Here is a 20,995-nt window from a genome sequence, read left to right as displayed (position 1 = left end):
GTGGGAGGGGTTTTCGGAGACTAAACATCTCTCAATGATCCAGAGAAATTGAGGTTCGACGTAATCAGGCTCCAAATATAATATAAAAAGAGCGAAACTCACGCAGGGAGTTGCTGCTCGCAAACGTAGGTACAGCTTGCGTACATCAGATCGATCAACTGTTCAGCTTTGACCACGCTGATTGTATCCATACCTAGAGACATGGGGAATAAGAAGTGAGTCAAAAGTGGACGATAACAGAGCAGTTCTGTTAGTGGTACAATCTGTTCTCCCCACTGTTGTATCTACTACTGAAGCCTTAGAATAACAGCTGAAGAAGCTAACGCATTTATGGTAAACCAGATCTGGATGGCGATGAAAGAAATAACGGGTAAAATCGAAAAATAACAGACTCCAAGCGATAAAGATCTACCATAAGGACTGAAAAAATTTGCTCACAGAAGACCGTATCTACCAGACCCCGACAGTGTTTAGCCAATCAGTTAAGTTATTCAGCCATAAAGGTACAGTGACACTAGCTGCTACAGTTCCGTTCACCGAGGATGAAGAGGAATAGGAAATGGCAGTTACGCCTTGGAAGAGATGGCCATCGAGGTCGAATTACTGTGTCTGTTTGGTAGAGCAGGGAGTTTCATTTCACGAACACCAAATGAGCAGCACAGTCGGAAACGCTGCAAAGAATGGTAAGCGGAATGCAATCGAAAGACCGCAAACCATCTTGTGCGGGCCTTATCAATTATATTCTGTTTCTGAATAGTAAAAATGGAGACCTCGGCCATCAACAATTAGCCAATTTTCATAAAGTACATTCTAATATCATCTGATGGAAAGCTGAAAACAGTAAAAAAAAAGGTAAAAATAGATCCGCTAGGTGGCCAGACGTCCCTGCGAAATAATGAAAAGTAAAATCTAAACGTGCACAGAACCCGTTCCAGAACCCATCAACGAGTGTGCCTGACCATTTGGAGCCACCCATCCCTGATGAGTTACGGTCTGAGCACTGTCTGATGCTGGCATAAATTTCCTCGATATTTATATGGACTTCCAGGATGTCTCTCTGACATACCCATTCTCAGACCCCAAAGCTGTATGATGGCGGTAGTAGCTACGGATGTTGTACGAGTAAACAAGTACAAATTAAACTGCGACTGAATGTTCAATTTATGTACGGAATCTGTGAGTAATCAAGCAACATCCAAGTTGGCAGTGATGTATCCACCAAAGTAGTTGAGCAGCTGGAAAATGTGACGCTTACCGGAATCACGAGCTAAGGAGGCAGCCCGCCAAACCAACTCGCATACCATCTCTACTGCGTCAACGGAACTAAGCAGCTGCCAAGTCGGCTCCAGCCCCAGTATGAGGAGCTGATGACATAATTTCTCGGGCAAACACACATCGGTAACAAGTGGAGTTTGAAGAGAGCTAAAAAAAAAAGAAAAACCGGATTAAAAATGATATATATATATATATGCAAATCGACTAGAATGATACAGATCGGGAAAAGGAATCAGTCTTGTCAACAAAAACGACAACCAAGCACAAATAGTTCGGCCTCAGAAAACATCACAGCTGACTACCGAATCTATAACATTTATCGGCATGAGTCACCGATGTGCTGAATACGTGCAACACTGCCCAACTTAAGTTCGCCAAGATACATTGGGTCAACCGTCTTCGATGTACTCTCAATTTTGGAATTGCACTGAGGATGGCGATATAACAATGCTAGCACCTTCCCCACCCCCATAAATTCGACTCACACGGCTTTGCTTACGCTCGTATCGAGGCTAGCGAGGTCAGACTGCTCAGGGATGGAAGCAGAAGAAACTTGATGATTTAAGTATGACTTGATGACTAGCTCACCCCTAGCTAAATTTATTTTTTAGCTGATCTCACGCAACCATTTCAATACAACCTTCGACATAGTCAGCCACGACAGTACTTACTCGGTCATACAAAATAACGTAGGCCCAATTTACTTATCAGACTATCTATGGCTTACGTACATGTACGCCCATCGTCCTGATTCAGCCGTAAACATGTGCATGATAAACTGGCGACTTGCACTCTTTTACAACAGAGTGATCAGTTCCCGAGTCGGTTGGTTCAACCGGAGAAGCAAGTCAGGGCTCAAAGACATGCCTGAAGCCGGTGTGGGGAAAGCAAGCCTCTTGAATAATATTTTTGGCTACCACTGTATTCCCTCTCATTCATCTCCCACTGCGAAACAATCCAAGCGCGGGCCGATTGTGACCAGGATGATGGTGGGACTACGCTGATCTCTAAAAGTACATCCAAGGAGCGCTGGATGTAAACGTTGGCGCAAAAATGTAGCACTTTCTGGTATCTCTACAAAAAATCCTTATATTGCCTTAAACTGTCGTCATTTTATTGAAAACTGTTTAAATCGTCTCCCCGGCAAGCACTCCGATTTCAATTGTGCGCATGTGTGGTGGTTGTTTAGCTGACAACTGGGGCCCTTCATGACCATGTCTGCAATACCTAAGTTATTTCTGCGATATCCCGAATCTCAAGTCCTATCTTCCTCTATATGACTTTAGAATTCGCTGCTCTGTGAAGCCAACCAGAACCTTGGTACGTAAGTTGACAATGAACCCTGGATTTTTGGCACTTGCAACTTACTTTGTTGGGTAAACAAGTGTTCATGTAGTGCGGCAGGGCACCCGTTGCGGTTTGTGCTCCACTTCGTGTTGAACTTTGCTTTTTCCGAAATCAACCAAGTAGTTGTTTCCGTAAAGGTTCGATGAAAGACGTTTCAATGTACTTAAGGAAGTTTTGGAAGAGAAATCACCGCCTTTTAGGGCACCGTTTCGGATACCGCCGTTGATGTAGAATGTCAAATGGATCAATGACAAACTACTCACAATATTGCAGTAGCTGCACGAGCAAGTCATTATGAATACTGATAGTTCGATGTAACCTTGGTTGCCCCCGATTCCACTTCAAAACCAGTATTTCGAAGTAAGTTACCGTGGTTGCATGAGAAGTTATTTGCTTAGTACTGAAGGCTTAACGTGGCAGTGGCCAAATATTGCACTTTCGAGCAGCGTTGCCCAGCGGGGAAAATCCGCTGCTCTTCCTCGTTGGACACTGTCCGAATTCCGTTTGTTCGTTTATCGATTACCAGAAAAGTGAGACTGGTTCCCGTTCATAACTTCGCATAGAAACAATAATGTATGTTACTGGTGTTTGTGGTGATGGTTGTGTATTACTCCATCCCGGTATGCGGGGGAGCTGGGTTACGTGCATGCAACTAATGTGACAACATTGTCCTAAAATTCTATAGATTTTGTCGTCACTCGGCGCAGTGAACCTCTTGCAGTGATCCTCTAGCATTTCAGCAACACAAAATAGCAAGTCAGTTCATCTCCATCCCCAATCACATCGAAACGATGATATTTCTGGGATAAACTATTTTTCTTCATCATCAAGGTCTTGTGTTTATCACTTTCTAGCTTTCGTATGCTGAATGGAGTCTAGTAGATCGGATAATTTTCCAATGCGACGGCGTTCGGTGAGCTTGAACAGTTGCCCGTTTAAACCAACCGCTGAAGGCAAAATGCTATGCAGCCGGAACAGACGCGACATTCACAAATCTCAGCATTGAAAACGGAATAGCATCGATGAAGTTTGCACATGGTGACTAGTTGGAAATGGTAGATGATGAATTGTGCCGGGGAATGGTTCAGAGAGGTAAAACATTGGTTCCCCTTATTGGGTTCTCAACACATGCCATTACAAGTATATCACCCTGAAAAATTAACCATTGGACAAGGAACACTGTCTTAGAGTTACCACCTTGAATGACTTCGCAGAGTTGAAACTGATGCATGGTTTGATAACGTGTTTTTTATCGCATCAAGGCCGATAAAACACCCGTTCGGAACCCAGCTAACGTAACTGCTTTCCGCTATATTTGCTTATTGCAGTCAAAACGCACAAGCACATCGGACGCAACGACTGGCCTACATGCTTGCCAGCATGGATGAAACTCCTCAAACTTAAACAAAGTACCGCTGGACAAAAGTTCCTCAGCTCAGTATACCCCGCTTAAGCGACCTAGCGGAACTTTCCGTGGTATCCGAGTTTTGAAATAGCATGGTATCAGGTTAAAATTGCCATCTGGCGTTCTCAGACCTNAGCATGGATGAAACTCCTCAAACTTAAACAAAGTACCGCTGGACAAAAGTTCCTCAGCTCAGTATACCCCGCTTAAGCGACCTAGCGGAACTTTCCGTGGTATCCGAGTTTTGAAATAGCATGGTATCAGGTTAAAATTGCCATCTGGCGTTTCTCAGACCTATGACGCAGGGCGGATGAAGAGAGGAAGAATGTAGGATAGAAGCAGCTTAAGGTGACAATACTCCTCAACTGATGATAGTGCAATAAAGCTTTCTTCAATGTCTCGTGAGCCCGTCGATCAAGTTGGAAACAGTGACTCACTGTGGCTGAAAAATAAGAGATAGCCCCTTTCCCTCCACCCGTTATAAGGTGTAACCTTTCTCAACCAAAGCACCAATGTCCTAGTTTACTTACATTTGCTCCTGTTCCCCCAACCAAATAGAGCGGACTGGATATTCTGGGGCAAGTTCGTAGTCAGACTTTGCCTTCGTTACGGGCGTCACTGATTCGAGTAGCAGCGCCCGACGAATCAGTGTGGCTGGTTTGAGCAAGGTGAAGCAGGTGACCACAGCTGAATCCATGTTACCGCTGCCTTCCGGGTTCATTCCGTCAGATACTGTTTGTACGGCAGCATTGATAATCAGAGGTAGAATCGTTTTGATCCACCGGACGAATCCCAAACGAATTTGGCGCAGGGTTGTTTGGTGTGCTTTCATGGCTTCATTATAATTGCCTGACGTGGAGAGAATGATAAGGGAATCAAAGTGAGGTTCCATTAAAATATTCAGATCGAAACTGTCAAAACAAATACGTCAGTACTTCACTCGGGTGCAAACGGATAATGCCTTGAGCAAAATCACAAGAAAAACGCAGTATTCGGACAAAATGTTAAAAGCAACGCATCCCCTGTATAACACATTGGCGTTATTCGATAAGGACAGTAGTTATAAACAAATAGATAAACTTGCCTGCGACGAACAGCCCCAGGTCTGCTTCTCAGGTGCTTGAGTTTAGTTAGATCAGTTCAGTTTTCAGCTCACAAACCGTGCACAGAAATGCAGTGGTTCCAGCTACTACAGCTTCGTTGGCCAAGGATAATAAGAATGAGGGAATGGGAGTCACGCGTTGGAGGCGATAGCCTAATCTGTTCATTGACCCCGAATGGTTCTGTGTCCGCTATGACAGAGTGAGGGCCACGCAGTGAAGGCAAGCTTTGGCTGCTTGACCCGACCAAATCTGTTACGGTCACTAACCAACGCTTTGTCGCACCCCGCGGTTCCCAACCGCGATGACAGCAGTTACCAACTCAGTTGCCTGATAAGGTCTTTTATGCTTCGTTGAGTGAGATGAACCACTACTCCCGAAAGTGCTCGTCTCGGTGGTTTGCAGTCTGTTGCCTCAAAACTGACTTCTTCTATTTCAATAAGGCCTCAGGAATAGAAATTTCCGTGAACTTATTAAGCTGGAAGATAACCATTTCCGTTGCGAGGTAAAAGTACAACGCGACCGACAGATTGTCTCACTGTGCCCGAATTTGTGGAACCTTCACTGAAGACTTCCATTCGTTTTTGTGACTCAGATGTTTCGACCATCTTGGGAGCAGTCAGATTCTCGTGCAGTCATATTATCCAATGATGACCACTTTTTCAAGTGCCAAAAGTTCCACCACTTTAACTGATCTAGCAGCCTCAGTATGGAGATAAAAACACAAACCAGAGTATGTAGTTCGGCAGAAAAAAATACCGATGACAAAGACTTGATTGGACCCCCAAACGCACAACCACACTGCTTTCCGTCTTTACCGGGACTCAACAGGTGGGCAAAATCGATCAAGTGACATTATCGACCAACGTAGCTCACCAGAATTTTACGTGATGCGCCATTCTAATCTCATCAAACCACGTACGTGCAACTAAAATTTCATCTTTATTTCCGAAGAAGAACTACGTCACACAGAGGGAAACGCGACCGACAGATTGTCTCACTGTGCCCGAATTTGTGGAACCTTCACTGAAGACTTCCATTCGTTTTTGTGACTCAGATGTTTCGACCATCTTGGGAGCAGTCAGATTCTCGTGCAGTCATATTATCCAATGATGACCACTTTTTCAAGTGCCAAAAGTTCCACCACTTTAACTGATCTAGCAGCCTCAGTATGGAGATAAAAACACAAACCAGAGTATGTAGTTCGGCAGAAAAAAATACCGATGACAAAGACTTGATTGGACCCCCAAACGCACAACCACACTGCTTTCCGTCTTTACCGGGACTCAACAGGTGGGCAAAATCGATCAAGTGACATTATCGACCAACGTAGCTCACCAGAATTTTACGTGATGCGCCATTCTAATCTCATCAAACCACGTACGTGCAACTAAAATTTCATCTTTATTTCCGAAGAAGAACTACGTCACACATAGGGAGAATTATGCCAAAAGATGTATGTGTAAGTCGAAAACAGGGAAACTTACTTGCTCGTCGGCTGCTCTGGCTGTTGTTAGTTAAGTACGGCCGACTAGCAGAAAGCATCTGTAGCGCAGCGATCAAGGAAACCAGCCCGTTAAGGTAGAACTGGAAGGAGGCGATGTGCCCACCAGAAGACGTCTTATCTGGTGGTGAGTTCAGCAGTGACGTCACAATGGTGTTGGCCGCAGCTGCAGCAGTTGTAGTGCCTCGATGGGCCCGATCATGCATGAGGACATTGGCAAGCTCAGCGCAAGGTAAATAGGAATGTGCAGTAGACGAATGAAAGATAGCCGGTAGACTCGGGTTCGGCACAGATTCTGAAGAACTAAGGCGCCAATTGCGAGAGAGTTCACGTAGAAAGTGGTACAAAGGAGATAGTTCACTGTTCAACTGATCGATCAACTGGTCGTTGGATAGAGATAAATGGTCACGAGGCACGAAGCACGATGTGGCTGAGGACAACAGCCGATCATGTAGAAGATTACCCATCACCTGAAACAAAGCATAAAAACAGTGGGTCCCGTGTCAGAAAGGTTGTATGTGTCAATCACCAACAGAAAATGTGTGGTTGGATCTCGAAAAATGAGCTAAACGAACACTTTCGCCTTCACAAAATGCCACCAGATGGGCGTAAACGGATCGGCCGTGACCCTTCAGCGAACTGCTTCAAACCATTAAATCCAGGGATACGCGACTACCAACTGCAGCTGATGACTTTAATTAACTTGCGAGTCGCGTTAGAATACAGTAATCTGGTCACCAGTTAATAGTCTGACGCCTACTCACAGTTAGACAGCCACAGACGATTCGTGCAGAGCCGTGTGTGGTGCAGGACAAAAGCTTCTATCGCCTAGTTAGATTTGAGGACATAACATCTGTGTGTGAACGTTCATAGGCAACTTTTAAGCTGTCAATCCATCCAAACATGATAGCAAAACAACGGGTACAAGCACCAGTAGTTTGGTCATCATCGAGGTATCGAAGTCACCTGTCATTTATTTTAAGCTGCAGCACACAGGAACGTAGTAACACCAATAACTTGGCGTTCGGTTAGTGTATTTGTTTCGCAGAATCAACCAGAAAAGGTGACGCGGAGAAAATCTATTAACTACCAAGCGAGGGATAACGACAGTGCGCTCTTCCTCAATTATCCCACTGTATGCGGGTAGACAGCAATGGGGAGACCTACTGGTCCCTCAGAAACAGGCCTTTAGCAAGACAAGCCGAGTGAAACTAACCTTTTTGATCAGAAATTTCAGGAATGTAACTCTTTGGCATATATGTCGTAGCGCTAGCGAAACCATGACCGGGAAGAAAACTTGCTTCCTCCTCACAAACTCACTGTTCCTGGTCTGTTCAAACATACATACCGCAAAACAGAACGAAGGATTGCGAGCAGACCAAGTGACACTGTGTAATAATTAACTAACTAAGGGAGACATAACGAACAATCGGGTTATACATGTTTAGATGTCGTATTACAACAATATGTGGCAGGGAACCTCTGGGGGATAGCGTTTAGCTGCAGCACCCTTTCGGTGCCTAACTGCCATGCCATACGAGGGAGGCATGAGGGTTGGGATACTGCCAGGTTGCCCAAACCTAGACAGGGGAAGTCGAGAGGCAGAGGTCGGGTTCGAACCACGAACCTTCCGGTCAGAAAATTCGCGCTCTAACTACTCGGTCCATCTCGGGGGATAACAACCTCTAAAAAACCGTTCACTGAGTAATAATGTCACCATGGGTGAGACAGTATCGTGTGTTCGAGTTAATTGTATCTGATCGAAGGTGGAACGTAACCATATCGGGGAAAATTACCCATTACATCGTTCAGAAAAAATCGTTCAGTTGTAGCACCCTTTCGGTGCCTAGCTGCCATGTCACACGAAGGAGGCACGAGGGCTGTAATACTGCCAGGTCACCCAAGCCTAGACAGGGGATGTCGAGAGGCAGAGTTCGGGTTCGAACTACGGACTTTCCGGTGGTTACATTACATCGCTGTACCTTAGAGAGGAATAGGTAACACGGATCGGTTCGATCTGTAACTGAGTGAGAACCAATCACACTAATTGACATGTTGATTGTACCAACCTAAAAGGCCGTCTAAAGTTCGAAGATTGATAAAATCTCTTCGAAATCATGATACACATAGCACAGCTTCTTTGGAAGATAACGGCCTTGAGCTCGAAGCGGACCGGAGCGAAACCACGAAATTTCAGTGGCGATCAGTGTCGCGCAATTGCTTGAACTGAATTGTATTGACAATCCTGAAACGACCGGATGAAGCAAGCAATGTTCTTGAATGAACATTTGTTCGGGTCAAAAGGTTCAAATATCCTCAGGTATATCTCTCCAAAGGTTTTTTTTCATTTAGGTCAAATTACCCAATAAGACGCTAGTGAAGACGATAATCTGCTAACTTTGAAGTAATTAACTTAATGGCTGTTGTGATGGGATACCTTTCGTGCCTATTTAGTAAATCAATATTTTGACACATTGACATGCAATTCTAACCCCTGTTTACCGATTACGAACCGAACGGGGTAAAAACCTAGCGCAATCCTTTGTATGTAGGGCTTCCCGTCAATGGGAACACAAAATCTCACATATCACAAAGTAGCGCAAATCCAGACAGCATTCAATACCTCAGCAGTGAATTTTGCAACAATAGGAAATACATCCGCTGCGTCAACGTAAGCTCCCAAAAACAACCACTCTCCTCGTACACCGATCATTAGCCCCATTTTGTTTTATTGGCGTTGTTGAGTCCAAGACAACAACCACCAAGAACACATACCTGGAGATTAATATCGTTGCATCAGCTCTCGCACTGGACAGAATTCATGGGAGTGTGAGGCGTCCAAAAAAGAAAACCTGTTTGGTGCTTTTCGCACCCTACGATGAGGTTGCATCCGATGTGCCTATGTTGAATCTCGTTCATATTACTCAGTTACTGTCAAATACGGTTAGAACGAGAATGCCGTTAAACCATCGTGCGAGGTTGGCCTGTGGTTATGTAAAACTCAGTAAAATTCGAGTAAATAGGAGCCAAGCGGGTCAGGAGCCTCAGCAATGGTGCAATCCCTTGTGGTTTACTACAACTCTTGCTGGGAAAATAATGATGGATGATATAGCTAATGATTTCCGGATGAATAAATCCTGTGGGACGCAGAAATGTCCGTTTCCAGCGCGTTTTGCCTTTGTAGAGTCATATGTGGAATAGCTGAGAACCACGAATGGTGAGAATCTCCGCTATCAGAGTCACCTTTTGCTTATGACTTTGTTGTAGGAGAACCAAAGTGTCACGGCAATGAACAATAAGCAATGTAATCCAAATTTCTCACCCGAACCCACTGCAAACCGAAATTTTGATGAAGAAATGATAAGATAAAGTGGACGGAACCGGATGATCGACTCGCTGCCGTTGCGGCTCCTGCAGCCACGGCAGCCATTGTGGCCGAATTCAATTGCTGGTGGCCCTGTGGAGTGTTCTCTGATGATCCCCTATTTAAATTCCCTTGTGACATCGTGCGCACATTCTCCGCTATGTTGAGCACTGCCTGTGTGAAATACTGGTTTGGCGTACCCTTTTGACCCAATGAATCTGTGGATGGGATCGGGCGAAGTTCAGCAGCAGCGCAGAGATGTATCAAACAGTACAGGTTCGTCGGAGCGGCTTTAACAATGTGACAGAAACACTCCAGAAAAGCCAGCTGAAGGGAAAGCATACGTTAAAAGTGAGTTGCAGCTCGACACAATAATAAAATGTCGTAGAGGGAAAATAGTTAATCTACATCCAGGTCGAAGTGCATCTCCCAGGAAAGTATACAAACAGGGTGAACTGACCCATTGAATTAAGTCTGTGAACTAAGATGGCTGCACACTAAACTAACATCCTTAACGAAACGAAGAACCCTTAGTTTCACCAGCACAACATAGTACAGTACCATTGAATTTCAAAGTCATACCTCGGTAGAAAAAACGTAATTCGCGATCGTGACACTCAGACAGAAACTTCAATTGTAGTATACTGCAGCGTGAAGCCCTGGTTGCGTCCGACAAGGTAGAGAGGGCCCGGCTGCTACAGCTTTTTCTTCACCAAAACTACGTTGGAAACGCTTGGTCTGTCCTCAGTGGCTGGCACCAACCTCTCAACAGTATAGGTTAGAAGACCTTGATGACAAAACTGAGCGCCAAAAAGGGAGTGAAGGAAATGCGCAAAGTCACAAGGTGGTTCGTCAACAGTCTCCCTTGCAATCGGCCCATGTTCACAGAAGTTCGCGGTTAATTTGGTCTACCTAAAGGTGTCAGCTAAAAGTCTATCTGTGAGCAATACTCATTGCCGTGTAGTGCCGAACGACACATGCAACTTGCATCAGGACCACACAAGGTCCACATTACTAACAGCGTACGCGTTTTCTAGCGACCAGAGATCAATACGGGTGTTCCTGAACGGAACCGACTGCTACGACATTGCAGTGCCCACTCCACGTATATAATGAACATCATAAAAGACACCAACATTAATGATGACGTCGATGATTTACGGCCGCACAACAAGAAAGTTTATTTGATTAAACTTAAATTCTTAGTACGGAAAAACAGAAGAGCGGACGAGTGTTGACTTAGTGATGGTCTATCACAAGCATTCTGAGGTGCCTACACCCCAAAGTGCCCAATTAGATTGACAGCATGAACTCCTTACAATGTCTTGCAGTCTCCGGCGAAGAGCAGAGGAGGGTCACGAGAACTTCATCCCGGAGGGTGGACAATATCAATATTCAAAGCTCCTCTCAACCTTTTCCACACTATTCCGCCGGGGCACACGTTGTCCAAATTGCAGTTTGCGCCATGCTACAGAAGGCACGGAAAACAACATCCATCTCGGTATACGAAGTTTCGGCATGTGTACCACATGGTAAAGCCACCACAGCCGAAAATGTCCGGTGTTTACAGCGAGTGAAGTACTGATGTGTATGCAAACGCCCGTTTCCGAAGTAACTCGTTATCAGAAAGGAGCACGAGGACTGTGACACTGTCAGATTACCCAGGCCGAGATGCAGAGGCTTGATTCCGACAATGGGCCTTCTGGTAAGTGAGTTCCCACCTTAACCACTAAGCTGTCTCGAACTCAGTTGCCACGTCGCAAAACTGTCGACGCCATCCCACATCAGCAGCGTTCCTGAGACATCGGTAGTCAAAAACCTGAAGACGCCTCACACCATCTGTTCGCACAGACCATGTCTCGCAAACACAAAACAGTACAACACTTCCTGTAGTCTGGTACACGCTACCCTTGTGACCCAGTAATGTCTTTCACGACACAAGTGGCGTAAACTAGCAAAAACCAGCGAACGCTATTCGTGCACTGACTTCGGACACTTCCGTCAGAGCTAATACAGCTACCGAAGTATTTGAAATTCTCCACCAACTCCAATGCCCCTACCTGAACTGCAACGGGTATGTAGGGAGACTGGACGTCCTGAAGCACGACAATGAAATTTGCAGGTGCAAAGTTTCTGGTATACAACCCCGGTGCACTACAAATATGCGACTCCTATGAGCAACGAAGAAGCGGAATTCCAACTTTATACTGCAGTTCCTCCGGAGTACAACCGACCTCAGCTCCCTGAACATACTCCTAGTACTCGAAGATTCGGAGAGGGAGAATTTTCAAAGATATTAGTTGCTTACATTCTCCCTAAAGAACTCCCAAGATCTGATACGATCGTTCAGGAAGCCAATAAAGGAAAGTAAAAACGTCTCATAGACAGTTCAATACGATGTTTTAAAAGATGTGTGAGCGATCCCCTGGATTCACAAAGTAAAGCGACCCGCCAGTTTCAAGCGTGCCTGGGCCGAACCCATGTCCGTACTGGTCAGGTGTTGCCATACATATTAAACGAGAACATCATTGCACTTAAGGTCTTCCCGGTAACAAATTCGCAATGAGGTTGTCAGAAGAAGGGTTTCCGGTGAAGCTAGGGTTCTGCCCTCAGTGAATGCATCCAGCACTGCAAGCTGAGGTGGCTGGACCATGTGTTACGCATACTGAATTACCGCCTACCAAGATGGACGCTGATTTCCGTACCTACTTTGGAGGGGCGCAGACCCAGAGGTGCATAGAATTCTAAATGACAGAAGAGAACCAAGGATAGTACGAAAAATTTGGGTGCCGTCGATGCCAGAAGGGGGTCCACGTGACCCGCCTACACTCGGCTAGAGACACTGAAAGATGCGCCGGATAAGCAGTGTCATTGGCGTTCACGCTAGCAGTTTTCAGACTGTCTGATTGAGTGTTTGAAGTGTTGACGTATCGGATGTGGATGTCGGATGTATCTGGTAGGCTAGCCCTAGGCCCCCATCCCAGCCCCATTTCTTTTTCCTTCCATTTATGAGGATTCGCTCAAATAGAGTGGAATGGTTACACGGTATTGACCAACAGCGTGCACATCTGTCTATGGTGATGATGATGATGATAGTAGCGAGTGGTTAGAGGTGATCTTACTGGAGTGTTTCACACAGGAACGTGTTCGGAACTGGAAAAAAGGTTGACCGTGATGACATACTTTTTGTGAGCAGGAATTATTGTAATGATATAAAGCCAACAATTCCTGGGCTATGGAGTAGCTGAGATTCAACACACACTATCTTTGTTGATAACCAAAACAAACTCAAGGAGACGAGTCAAGGTATCACTCAAGTGTGGGTAGAAATTGGTTAAACATGGCTACCTGAATAACTGTGACCAGCCCTGTACTACCTCGGTTTTAAAAGAAGCACTAGGAATATACACTGTCCAATCGACAACAAACCTTAGAAATATCGATGAAAAACCTCACCTGCATATTAGGTTTAAACAATCTGTATCGCACTCGAAAGAGCATTGAAACCATCAAATCAAGGTCATGTGGTGATAGTCCACCAAGCCGACAGTTGGTAGCTAACAGAGCAGCCAACCCGATACTGAACAACTGAACCTTGGGATTCTGAAATAGGCAAGAGAAGTAATTCGGAGGGGAGGTTCAAATAAAAACAAAAATCAAGTAACAAACCTGTATTCACCAAAAATATCAGCGCCAGTGTTGTTCAACTACACCTCATATTGACTGAGGGAGTCGAAAGAGACAGTTCTTCACAGTAATCCCTCCAGAGATGTCTGTGTGGTAACAGCTCACTCGACATCCCCGGGTAGTGATATACCCAGCAGCTCATGGTAAAATGAAAACAAGTGTGACAGTCTGAAGAATAGATGACTCAGCAAAATTTCAGTAATTCACTTTCGTGAATTACTGAAACGCGGTGCAAGTCGTACTAAATTTTTCCGAACTACTGTAAAACTGTCAGTACTGACTGAGCTCAGTAACAGTTACACTCACAGTTTACACAACTACTCCAATCTCCAACGATGAAGCTGAATAATTTCCTATCAGCATATGATACACCTTATCAGAAATCAATATCAGAATTACAAGTTGGCGTAGAGACATCGGAAAGTGAAAAACAGGCAGGACAAGATCAAAGAGCCATTCCATGTTGCGTCTCACTAAGAGAGATTTTGATTTCATTTTCTGCTGTTTTCGCCGTATAGAAGCATCGATTCCCACCGCAGAAGCAAGTAGTTCCCAGTTCACACATCCAGCACTGCACTTCAATTTAATAATCTTCCTAGGAATCAGGTTACACGGCAGGAGGTATGAAAAACAGACACAGCTTAGGTCCACTAGCATTCAAGACATCATCTGCTTTGCGCACATAGCGACAAGCAAGTGTCACACGCTTCGCTGAGCCAAACAAGGGCGCTGGAAAGAATAAATTCTACATAGACTTTGTCTACCATAGCTCACACCGCTAGGCTTTCGGTGCGTTGCTGCTATGCAGCTCGAATGAGATGTTCTCAGGTTACCCAAGCCCAGATGGGAGCGACCGAGAAGCCAGGGTTGGGTTTGAACCAAGAAGCTTCCGCAGTAGTCTCGCATAATAACAGCTGATCTATCTCGAATGACCCGGTGGCTAGGGCATCAGGCTACTGACACAGGAAATCCTACATAAGTCCAACTGGTCATGATTGGTGTAGGCTGTCCTGGGGAGCAACCACTTTGTGATTTCCCGCAGGAATTATTTCCCCTCCAAGGCGTCAATGGTCTATAGGCATCCGCAGAGCACCAAAGTGACTACGGCTGGATCAAAAGGTTGTTGCTGAGAAACACTTGAGACTTGATTTCAGGACAAGTTTATGAGGAACGGTGAGTAAACAAGACCAGAGGAGAAGATATAACGTACGGTTAGCCATGGCTCAAGTCGCGTTGTTACCATTCCACGAATCTCTGAAAGTCCGACAGCCATGCCGACTGTACGGATCAGGCTACGTAAGAGAGTGGCTTCTCCAGAAACTGTACTAGCACCTGAACTAATAGCTGTCGCTGTTGAGGAACAGCTGACAGTACCACCCATCAAAGCAGCACCAGCAGTTGAAGTAGCAGGTTGCACAGTCACACTAGCACCACGACGACTCAGTGCATCACGAAGAGTGTTCACAATAATCACTTCAACCGCCTGACGACATGACTCAAAGCGTGGTGTGACGGACGATGCCAGGTCTGATCCATGAATAATCTGTGAAAAATACGAGAGAGCAAAAGGGCTCAAGTAGATGAACGGGGAATACGAAAACTAATGGGGTTCTTCATTTCACCACAGCGGAGCATGGAGAAACTAATGCTGATATTCTCCTATGAGGCTCACCATAAGACCAGAGCTTGAATGAGATTACCGGAGCTAAAACGTTCACTGTGGATGGAAGCCATTTGGAAGAAAGGCACACAACCTATTGATAAGCAAACAATGGCTTAAAGTGAGAGTATAGACTAGAAAGGATGGCCTCATAAAGGCTTTGAGAGACACGGAATTGAAAGACTCCACAGTGCACAACAGCAAGAATTACAACACAAAACGGTTATATAAATAATAGTATTAGTAGTCGGCGCGACCCTCTCATGGTGCCAACTAGAGTCCAGGAACTCCAGACACGAGAGTAAGTCCTGTTAGTTCTGAACATCCACACCTCCAAGAGATTTCCCGACGCCGTCACCCACCGAATAAAGCGTTTTCTTTCTTTTTCTAGTATTCTCCTGTACATACTTCCGGATCAGTTGCTCGAATTTTAAGTTCGTGATCATGTTTTTCAAAATAAACGATGGCTATTATTGGTAGCAATACCTGGAGGCGTAAGGAACCAACAATAGTGACCGCGAACTAGTATATATCCACAACGCCTGTTTGAATTTGAGCAAGTTACGGTGGAGGTTTACTTCGAATTATGAGAGACTGTCCAGTGATCAGAGTCACGAAGTGGAGAGAAGAACCATAATAAGGTAAGCGACCCAAATTTGATAGACAAGTTTTTTCACGGAACATCGTATGATATTGATAACGGTACTGAAATTTGGTCGACGAGAGACTTATGCACGCCATTTTGTACCGAAAGATCCCAAACAAAAGCAGAGGAACGCTGAAGAAACCGGTACTGAACCAGTATTAAATCTTGTGTTGCATCACAACCTGGAAGGTCAACTAAAGGCAAAAGTAGGTAGGCATGTCTGAGTATAGGCAAGGATGATAAACAGAGCAGAGTAGATTTGGATATTAAACAAATATAGACAGCGGAATCGATAACCAGTAATACGAGGGCACAGGGAGCGAAACTGTGGAACAGAAAAAACAACCTCAAGTGAAGCATCATATTGGACACAACCATGAGATATTCATATGTGGTTATTCAGGCTAAAACGAATAAAAGTAAAACAGTAGCAAGAAAGAGTCACTAAGATTCTGGTAAGGGTACTTCTTGTCTAAACTCAAGTCATCGATATAGCCTCGTTGAAAGAAATTATGAAGACTAACAAGGATGTGGCGACCAAAAATTATGGATCTTTCAACGAGGCTATATAGATGACTTGATTTTAGACAAGAAGTACCCAAACAATAGACTGATTGGCGTAACAAGGGAGACAATAACAACAATTTTGTACGTCTAAATAATAATACCTTTGCAAGTGATACCGGCTGAGATCGTACTACCGTTGAGACAGCATCAGCAATCTCATCTTGCGACTTTGACGTAACAGGTAAAGTGCCCGTACCAACAGTGGAAAGACCTAGGACAGCATGAACGGCACTTGACGCTTGACCGGCCTGACCTGAACTACCGGCATTGGCCGGACTGGCGAGAATGGTGAACAGTCCACGAGGATCCCCGTAGGTTTGTGGGAAGGCTGTCTCAATGTTGAGCACAAACAGACGACATTCGTCCTGATCAACCCATACCCGATCCGTGAGACTGTCTTCTAAATACACCTATGGGTAAAAGAAAGATCCAGAGAAGAGTTAAATCGCGTCACCTTTTGTCAGGTATTCACAAGGTGCGAAAAGACCGTTTCCTCACCTTGATCAGGTGCGATGGCCACTTCACTTGTCCCTCGAGTGCCAGGTAAATGAGGTTAGCTACCAAAACCTGCAAAGAAATACAAATGAGGTCATCGTGTGGAAAATAAATGAGCATGACGTGCCACAGTTATAGCCTTATGCAGAACTAGAAACGTAGAACCTACCATCATTTTCAAGAAAGCTGCACTGTGCTAAAGGACTGCCTTCTGCTGTATTCTTGAAGAGTGTACAGCTGCCTATTTAAAACCTTTATACCAATTATTGAAGGCTGTGGCATGTTTTGAAACCAACAAAGCAGACCGTAGACTACCGAAAAATATTACTTCCAATTTGACAAGCTCCCCCAAGAGACGCAAGCCCGGAGAGAGGTTATTCTGAATCCATCCGAAATTCCAAGGGAGGGTTGAGTTCATCGAATTACTAACGTTGGCATCTGAATTTAACTGTGCGTAGCGCGCATGCGTTAAAGTCGCGATCAACAATTGTGAAGCTGCTTCGGTCACTGCAACAGCAACAAGTTTCCCTGATGCTAAGTGGCCGTATTCACACGGCAACTGTAAGAACAGTCCTGTGTGGTTGTGAAACTTGGTCATCCGATCAGAGGAAAGCAGATGGATTCAAACGTTGGTCACTGGTGCCTTCACAAAGAGTAACGTGTTCGCAATAAATTGGTGCATACGTAAGAACCACAAAAGCAGCATTTTAAACTCATTGGGTTTAAGAAGTTGGGATAGGTACAGCGCCCACTAAAGGAAGCAGTTTTCAACTCCGAATTTTTGCTACCTAAAGCCACACGAGGAGCAGCATATGACTTGTAAGGTACCTAGAGTCCAAATTTCCGGCCCCGTTGCCTCTCGTATAAGGGCCATGTGCTCTTCCTTGATCATCATCATCATCATCATCATCATCGCTATCGACAGCATGACATCAGTGTTCAACACCAATGCTTCACTGCCGTACAACCATGACTTATTTGAAAGCCTTATCGTGGAAAAAAATAAAAAGAATAAAGAATAAAAAGTGCTAGCTCACTACAAACATTCCGAGGTGCCTACACCTCCAGACACTCACTCAGGCAATCTGGAGAGAAACACACAAGAACGCCATTCACATCGGTTGGTGGCCATACCTTGCAGTGTTTCCAACCAGGCGCAGCGGGGCTTACGCGGTCCACATCCTGGAAGACGAGTATCATCGACAGCACCAAAACGTTTCGTAACCTTTTTCACAGCCCTCTGCCAGGTCAAGGGTTGGCCACCTCGCTGCTACGCTGAATTGCGTACGGAAAACAGCACATTCTTCGGCAAACGATGGTTCGGTATACGAAATATATGGCCTAAACAACTCAGCTTCTGGTTCCGGACATACTCTCCAACGGAAGTACTCGTTGCACAACAAAAATTTTGCTTTCCAATGGCATTGTTACGGATTTGCCGACACCAACCCACACGAGCTATGGTTCTGAGACAAAGATAGTCGAATATCTGAAGACGTCATAGCTTCGCTGCGCGAACAGGCCAAGTCTCATAACCATACAACAAAACATCCCGCACTCTATCTCGATACACACCACTTTGACGCTATAGGTGTTTCGAATTAGCAGAGGCATTGACCTGTTACACTACAATAAGAACTAATACAACTTCCAAGATGCGTAAAACGCTCCACAACTTCCAGTGTCTCTTCCAGGATTGTAAGTGGCGTGTTGAGTGACTGCATGTCCACCAGCATGACCTTACACTTTGTGGGTACAAAGTGTATACCAAAGGGCGGAGACTTTGGTCAGTTCATCCAAAAAACTGCGCCTTCTCCTTCTCTTTGAAGATAAGAACCATGTCGTCTTCATGTTCCAGATCGAAAAGGTTTCCGTTACAAGCTTTTCGAACACTAGGGTTTTGGAAACCTTCCAGAGCTCGTCCCATTATCTTATCGATCACAAAGTCAAAAGGAAATGGATGGAGTGAGCACCCCTGACGGATACCGCTATGTGTACGGAAGCTTTTGGAGAGCTCTCCGTATACTCTCACACGTCCGGACGTCCTTGAAAATGGCTAGAAACCCTACACAACCGGTCTAAATCGCAGGCATGCTGTCACGTCCGAACCAGATCGCTTAGTGCATGGTGCGCTCATGCCGCGATATTAGCAAAAGATACTGGGTTGATCCCAGTCATGGTGTATTCGACAGGGAAGCTCAGTTGAGAGTGTATCGTTTTTGTTCCAAAGTGGTTACCTTGTTCTTGGTCGTCTTCCGTAGATATGTGACTGAACATCTATTCTCCCCACACTTTATTAGGTATACTATGGCATCTAAGCACCAGCATTTATTACGCTGTCGAGACGCTGTCGACGGTGATGAGACACCTCAGTTTATCTGCAGATAAAACCCCCGAACAAATCTAGTAGCTGGGTTTATTCTATCTTTATATCCCATGAAGCCGAACTTTCCAGGAAAGCTGATGGACAGTACAGTGGTTTTTAACACCAGCACAGGCCTGAGAGATTCATGTGTCTGTAGCAAATAAGTCTAGGTGGGTTTCTGGTGTCAACAAACCCGATCAAATTTAGGACACAGACATAAACTAACACAACTTTCGAGGCATTTTCGGGCGTTCAAAGGATCTATTGCAGAACCGAACAATGTACTTGCTCACTAATTATTAGGAACGGTGTGTGCGGTCGATCATCATGGAGCTAGACGTGACGGCGATGAAATTTGACGAGTAAAAATTTTCGCTCTGAGCCAACTGGGATGAAGCTGAAAATGATAGCAGTCTATTGACACTACAGTATGGTTCGACCAACTGACATTGAATTGGATCTATTTACGCACCAATGAGTGCATAGGACCAATAGCTCAACCGAAATACTCGGAGCCGGAAATCGGATTAACAAACCAATTAACAGGAAATCCCAAAAAGTCAGATCAATGAAGGTCACAAACCGGAACCCAGAGAGGCCAAGGACAGAGGTTACTTTAGCACCGACCAGAGTACGAGAGCAGGAGACGCCAAACTCAAAGCTCAGGACACAGGATAACATACTAACTAGTGGAACCACCCGATCGAACAAGCAATCGTGATAAAAGGTCAACCCCAGCTACCAGCACGTATATCACGCACACGCAACACAACGTACAACCACAACTCATCCCTACGCTCCACTACGCTCTCTAACGACGCACCGACGATATCACCTCGATTGGTGATGAAACGTTTACAATCGAGTCAAACCAAAATGAAAAAACAACGACCATCTACGCTACCTAAGTTACCAGCGTTCTCCTCAACTGCCTGAGTGGGTCATCGTAAAAGTGGGATCCACGAGTACTTGCGATAGGATAGTAGCGGACTAATTTCCCACCTCCATTTTATTCTTATTTTCACAAAAGATGACGTTGGTGCTTATTCTTATCTAGAATAAATTTGGTCGAGAGAATGCCAAGCCCCGAATTAACTTTAGGACTGTTACTTATTCGATGTGGGAATAGAGAACACATTCGGATCGTGTTACAAAATAGAATAACTTACGTGGAGCCCACGTACGCGGGCAGCGATCGTTGCTACTGCAGATGGAGGTAGCGAGATTCCCAGTTCTCGTGGAGTGAGTGCCAGAATCAGCATGAGTTGATCCAGGACGGCAACGCGGGAGAAGAGCGTGGGATGTGACTGAGCGAGTACAAGTAGTCCCAGGGAAAAGGTCGTCAGCAGCCGAGATCCGGATGCTCCGGAATTAATGCGAAATCCAGTACCAGATGTTTGCACAGTGGAACCGCTCGATAGCGGTCCACTTGCAGTCCGCAACTGGTTAAGTGCACTAAGGACCAACGATTCAGCTAACGTCAGATTTCCGGAGTTCAAGGCAAACTCCGTGCGGACAACAAAGTCTGAAGCATCAACTGGAATGCAAACAATTCGTTGAATTAAAGTGGCAACTTCAGC

General features: G+C 45.1%; 1 protein-coding gene across 1 annotated transcript in view; it reads right to left on the bottom strand.

The window, feature by feature from the left end:
* T265_03337 (hypothetical protein) overlaps positions 1–20,995 on the bottom strand; it is a gene marked incomplete at both ends in the record, with an annotated part of 63,358 nt that overhangs the window by 41,207 nt on the left and 1,156 nt on the right. Inside the window, 10 exons of the mRNA XM_009167798.1 lie at positions 103–193; positions 1,256–1,422; positions 4,558–4,876; positions 6,615–7,101; positions 9,954–10,322; positions 13,452–13,598; positions 14,893–15,225; positions 16,657–16,965; positions 17,054–17,122; positions 20,585–20,952. Of these exons, the coding sequence (XP_009166062.1) occupies positions 103–193; positions 1,256–1,422; positions 4,558–4,876; positions 6,615–7,101; positions 9,954–10,322; positions 13,452–13,598; positions 14,893–15,225; positions 16,657–16,965; positions 17,054–17,122; positions 20,585–20,952 (2,659 nt within the window). The remainder of the gene's footprint in view (positions 1–102; positions 194–1,255; positions 1,423–4,557; positions 4,877–6,614; positions 7,102–9,953; positions 10,323–13,451; positions 13,599–14,892; positions 15,226–16,656; positions 16,966–17,053; positions 17,123–20,584; positions 20,953–20,995) is intronic.

This window comes from Opisthorchis viverrini (assembly GCF_000715545.1).
Source record: "Opisthorchis viverrini unplaced genomic scaffold opera_v5_46, whole genome shotgun sequence".
NCBI lineage: Eukaryota > Metazoa > Platyhelminthes > Trematoda > Opisthorchiida > Opisthorchiidae > Opisthorchis > Opisthorchis viverrini.
Note: the sequence above shows the minus strand (reverse complement) of the source record. Positions and strands in the feature narration are given on the sequence as shown.